General features: G+C 39.5%; 1 protein-coding gene across 2 annotated transcripts in view; it reads right to left on the bottom strand.

The window, feature by feature from the left end:
• Window positions 1–6089, bottom strand: part of LOC108748426 — a 177616-nt gene that overhangs the window by 163739 nt on the left and 7788 nt on the right. For both annotated transcript variants that reach the window (XM_018486601.1, XM_018486599.1), the window contains exon 2: window positions 2382–2616. In XM_018486601.1, the coding sequence (XP_018342103.1) occupies window positions 2382–2616 (235 nt within the window). The remainder of the gene's footprint in view (window positions 1–2381; window positions 2617–6089) is intronic.

Raw genomic sequence — 6089 nt, 5'->3', positions numbered from 1 at the left:
TATATAAGAAAATTAATTATAAAAATATAATTATTTGTGATTGATTGTTATCGATAAATTGTTTCCTCTCTAATAAATAACTCTTTGGAGTGGAATCTCATTTTGGAATGAAAATTGAGCGAGTCTTTCAAAGGAGTGGTTCAATTTTCAATCTTTAAGAGTAAGATTTCACTTTCCGGAGTGAGATTCATTCTAAAAGTTTTATTAGGGAGTCTTTTTTTATTTAAATTCTCTCGTATAGAAAGTACAATTATTAGGTTCGCATGTTCGAACAAGATATTTCAGGAAGTAATTTCGAGTCGCAGAACATTACTGTCGGCGTACGAAAAACGATTTGATGCGATGGAAGAACAAAACGTGGCCAAGGTAGGGAACCGCAGCTCTCCGGATTCTCCTCATATCGTGCCCGCCGACCGCGGTTTCTCGACTCCGCTGGAGCCTGGAAATTGAATTTCGGTGGCGCGCGCGCGGCTTTCTAATTCGAATTTGAGGTTTCTCGCGGAACGCTCGTACGTTCGGCGAAACGGCCGGATCAGGTCTAACGGCGGGATTTATTCGACTTCACGACGGAAGAAAGGAATGGTTGGTGCCAGCCGAGGTGGGAAGTGGGTCGGGTACGAGGCGAGGCTAGGCGAGAGCGAAGAGAGGGTCGCGACCACAGACACCAACCGAAAGCGCGAAACTATAGAGACTAACTGCTAGCGAGGGGGGATGCGAGGAATTTATGGACCAACGAAGAGACTTACGACACCTGTTCGTGTGTCTACAGGGTGACGTCCTAACTAAAAGCGACCAAGGATTAGATTTATCCCGATCGATTTGCGATTGAACGTAACAGTGAACGAAACGTACCGTTCGATACTCAATTACGTTACAAATGTTAACGTGAAGTCACAGATAGCGGATATTTGAAATTAGTCGAAGGAATTATTGAAATGGAAGCCGGCAGCTCTCGGGACACCTCGTGTATATACGTGGCATCCTCCGCAGCCATTTCGCGGGCACAAGCGACGACATTTGAAATTCGCGTCAGGCGCGACATCACAGACGACTGGAAACGCCAGCGGCGTCATGCGATAATTCCCAACTTCTCCAATTATCGTTTCATCCCCCCCCCCCTCTTCCTCCCCCGTCGTCCTCGCGCCACGGAAGAAAGGAGGTCGAAAGAGAATAAACCTGGGGAATAAGATTCAGGCTGACGTAGCCTGAACCGCGCGACCGGCCCGCAAACCGTCGCGTCGGGAGAAATAAGTATTCGCCGTGATCGGAATCGCGCGAGACCTGGAGGGATTTGATCGAATTAAAGTTTCGGCAGTGACGCGCGAGAGACCGTCGTTCACTGGGGGAATCGATGGAACGCGAACAGCAGCTTCTCAGCAGGAGGAAGAGAGAAAGCGTCGAGAGATCTCATTAAGGTGACGTTGCTCGGCTGCGCGCGGCAAATGATCACGTTGCTCGCGAATCGCGTGTAGATTCAAGATAATCAGAAAAATCTCGTTCTTTTATTCGACGGGGATTCGAATCGCACCGGGAACGATTTAATCTAATTTTCATGGCGCCGCGTTCAATTAAAACTGCATTTGATACGTATGTAAAGAGGCGAAGTATTTGCGACGTGCCGTTTTACATTTCAATTTTCACTCGAAATGCGAGCCGGATTCGAATGCGTCGCAAATGAGACATCAGCTTTTAAATTGGATGATAACTGTTCCAGAAAAACAGCTCTTGGCACGTGGAATCGCTCGATTTTCTGCCATACGCCGGTTACACGAATTACTTAAAGCTTTTATTATAGCCACTGCAGCCGAGACTGCAACATTAATCCTAGAACAATAACCGTAAATTCTTGTGTGTGTTAGATACTATGGTTATAATAACATGGTTAAGATAACATAAGAAACGTGTATCAACTGTGATAATATATTTAAGACGGATAAGATAAAAGAGCAATAATAAGGATAAAAGGAAAAATAGGAATAGGGCAATAAGCAATTAAAGCAGAATATCGTATGAGAAAGATATAAATGGAATGAATGAAATAAGAATAGTGTAAGCCAAGAGTCCCCTTCTTAGCTTTATGTAAATGCTGAAGAGAATACAACCTATTCGATTTTAACAATCGTCAATTCTTCGATGTTTTAATCATAGCTACTATACAAGTTTTGTGGAAGGCGAAAAATAAAACGTATTTCTCGATGACAAAGTCATGTATAATCTGCTTGAAAATATATCAAGAGGAACGTGTGTAAAAATTACGAAAATTGTCTCGGACAGTTACTACAGTTACTTTATGGCGTATTCGGGAGTCAAAGTTGCCGAGTACTTTTTTCGCAAAACGCGAATTGACGCTGCGTCAATTCTGCACAGTAACTACAACTTACCGATCAGCTTGCCGAACTGCGCTGGAGGCTTCCACTCCGGATAATGTCGTGGGAATCGCGCTCTCGACCAGTAGGTCCTCAGCATGACCTTGTAGAGCGCCAACTTGTCCTGCTTGTCCTGCTTCTCTTGCCGGTCCTGGGCGTACGAGCCGCATTGGCTGTGCACGGAGAGGAATCTCGTGGCGAGCAGAAGCAGCAAGAGCACCGACCACCGGTGCCACGTGCCACGGGACATCTGCGGGAAAAGAGAAAAGAAAAAGAGGATAAAAAAGATCGTCGTCAAATCGTCTATCAACTTGGTTGATACCTTGGTTGATCGTACGTGAACGTGTCCCGCGTGTACGGATTGCATTCTTGGAACGATTTGAAACTGCGTACGATCGAGGAATTCGACGTGCGAATGTGCGCCAGGAACGTTATTCTCGACAGTTTTCCGAGCGTGTTTCCAACAAAATATTAAAAGAAACGTGAAACTTTTCTAAAGTGCTCCGCACAAGGAAACGTCAAGAAAAGATAAAGTTGCAGAACGACCTACAAGTGCAACTACTCCGGGTAGTAATTCCTACCATTACTACTACACGATATACCGTCCGGGGAAAATATAAAGCTTATCTCTTATCGGGGAATGGACTGAAATAGAATAAAGTGGGGTAACAATTCATCATGTCCTGGGGCCGCGCAATCATCTGATATTTCCGTTGGTGTTGCCTCGTTTTATAACGACAGGACAGACGTCAAGCCATTACATGCGTCTAGCATAATCACGCGTTATCGCGCGGGATTTGAATAAGCAGCAGAAGAATAAGAGTAAAATACACGTATAAGACTTCACTTATAAATATTTTTTTAATTTTTCGAAAAAAAAATTGGATTATTATGAATGAAGCTTTTAATTGAATAATTTACTGTTTTCCCAAAATTCTCGGAAAAGGATTGATTCTAACTTTATCGAAAGATTCGTCATTAGAATCAAATGCTCCTCGAGTAAATCAATCTCGAGTATGATAACGAATGCATGTCCGGGAGGATGTATGGAGGCACATATGATAATTCAGAATGACAGTCTATGGAAATGGGTATGCAGTGTCTGTGCGAATTGTATTGTTAAGCAGTTCCACAGTAGTAACCCGGTTTCGGCGCGGTAAACAAAATTGATCTGCAGGCACGTCGACGAAAGAGAGGAGACGCGCCGCGCGTTTCCCCGCGTAACTGCTGAATAATTCAGATGGCGCTCGGTACGCGCGGGGAGAGAGGTTAATTCCAGGGTTCTTTTACACGGATGCAATCAAAAGGATAACGCAGTATTATCGCGCGGGCGGGTAAAGTGCCGCGTTAAAGATGAGAAACTCGGTGAACCCGCGCCGTTACGTTCCTTCATCCATCGTATAGGAGCACGTGCCGATTTCTTTCCTAAATGAATCCATTATAACCTTGATGGTAAAAAGAGAGCGGGGTCGAACGTTTTTCAATTATCATCTTATCCCTGGAAACGATCAGGAAAAATGTTCGCCGTAAAAACCGCCGCTATCGCCTGCTCACGCATACGTATGCTCCTGCCGAGTCGCATAAATCCCGCTTTAAACCTCGATAATCTACGTAATACGTAATACGTAATCTACTGATTGAAGATCGGGAATCAGGTTGTTCTTCTTCCCAGATGATTATGCATCTGGGTAATGCGAAATTGCATGGGTACGCGATCATATCCCGCGAGCGAGCGAGTATGGTGTGCTCCTCGCATGTTTACGTATGCAGATCTGCGCGCGTTCGAAATTCAAATCGCATTCGAATCGTTTCTGATCGGTCGATGCGCACTCAGATCGCAAGTCGTCGAGATCTCGAACCAGTGGCGACGTTCCCGGATTTAAGTTTTTTAGCTGACCACTCGACTTTAAGGAAAATTTCGTCGCTGGAACCGTTCCAATGTGAATTGACGGACCATTATGCTATTCAATATTTTATAAAGTTTCTTTATCAAATAGAATTTGTAAAATGCATATTATTTTTAATTTATAACCGTATATAATATTTACAAAAATATTCTGTTATCTTTACACGTGGAAATATGTATTTATATGCAAATCGTTTGATACTAAAAAATTACAGGCATTCTTTTCTAAAATAAACATACGAGGTTTTAGAATAAAATAGTAATTATTTTTGCTCTAAGTAATAAAATTATATTATTATATGACAAAACAAATTGAATTCTAAATTAAATTCTAACACAAATGATATTTTAAGCGGCTCCTACACATTCAATGTTATTGTACAATTATTTTGTATAATATTGTATGATATTACTCCTTTTAATAATTCAATACAAACAATCTGAAGGTTCAATGTAGCCTCCAGATGATCAATAATGTTTTGTAATATCAAATATTGTGTAATAATATTTAAGTATTGTATTTTAGCTTTAGATATTTTTATCGTCAAATTCCATATTGGTTACCACTCGTATAAGACATTGAATTGGCGATAATTAATAATAATATCATTCACGAGAAATGAGAGATTTGTATAATATCTCTGTGGCACATAAATATCTTTATGACATAAATATTTTATGCTCAGGAATATTGCTTGGAAATATTATTTATTTATAGTAACGCTTAGAAAAGCTTCTCTCTGTAAACACAACGTTTTAAGTGAGCCTTCCGTATCTCACCGCTAGCCATTCTGGCTAAAGGACTAAAAAGTAAACAAACAGTTAATGAAAAGCACACGGAAAATATTTATATCCGCGAAACTCTTTGCGAACTTCGAATCCACTGCAGAGCATTTCCCTCCGCGTCGATACAGCGAAATAACTACAGAACTTTCGATATTCAGCATTATTTAGTATATCTTCTTGATTCGGTATTGATCACAATGCGCTGCGCAATTGTGAGAAACCGGATCCAAGGAAGACACGATTCAATACATTCTGTTTTATTCGCCGTCTTGTTGTGATATAAATAAGTTTCCATTATTAGAAACCTCTGTATGTATTTGATACTGAATGCAAAAACACGTGCAAACAATTTTTTTATAGAGCGTTCTCTAGGACGTTCAATTTTGAATTGATTGTAAGAAATGTTCAGTCTTCTTAGTTTTAATAGAAGTTTTAGTAGAATTTCAACTTGTTATGAAATTATTTAATTGTTAAATCATGGGAGGAAAGCTTATCACGTTAATTTCTCTTTAATAAGGAAGTAAACTTTTCGAAATGTTCTGATATTCCTTTATTTCTTGCAAAGAATAATATTGATCAACGAACGTTCTATTTTTTTTACATTAAATGAAACAGTGTTACTTACAATATTTTTTATGCTGATTTCGAATCTATTTGCCAATTTATGAAGAGGGCAAAAGTTTTGAATAACATGCCTTCTTTTACTTTTTTTTTTAATTAGATATAAATAAATAAGTGATTCAAAGCCACTGAGTTTAACATAATTTTATATTCATTTTAGAAGAATTCAAACAAAAATAAATCAAGTTTAACAAATAAACGTAACATATTAGGCTCCAACAAATAAAATTTAAATAATTAATATATAAAAAAGCAAAGAAGTCACGCTCGATATTATACAATATTTATATATTTATCATAAAATAACAATAAAGAAACATACATACGGACGTTTCGACTTTTTTACATCAGATCATCTTCAGTGTGATACAAATTTTAGCGCAGATTTTACAATTCAATATCTTCTTAAA

Source organism: Trachymyrmex septentrionalis, unplaced genomic scaffold (genome assembly GCF_001594115.1).
Source record: "Trachymyrmex septentrionalis isolate Tsep2-gDNA-1 unplaced genomic scaffold, Tsep1.0 scaffold22, whole genome shotgun sequence".
Classification (NCBI taxonomy): Eukaryota; Metazoa; Arthropoda; class Insecta; order Hymenoptera; family Formicidae; genus Trachymyrmex; species Trachymyrmex septentrionalis.
The sequence above is the reverse complement of the archived record's forward strand: the minus strand, read 5'-3'. Positions and strand labels throughout refer to the sequence as shown.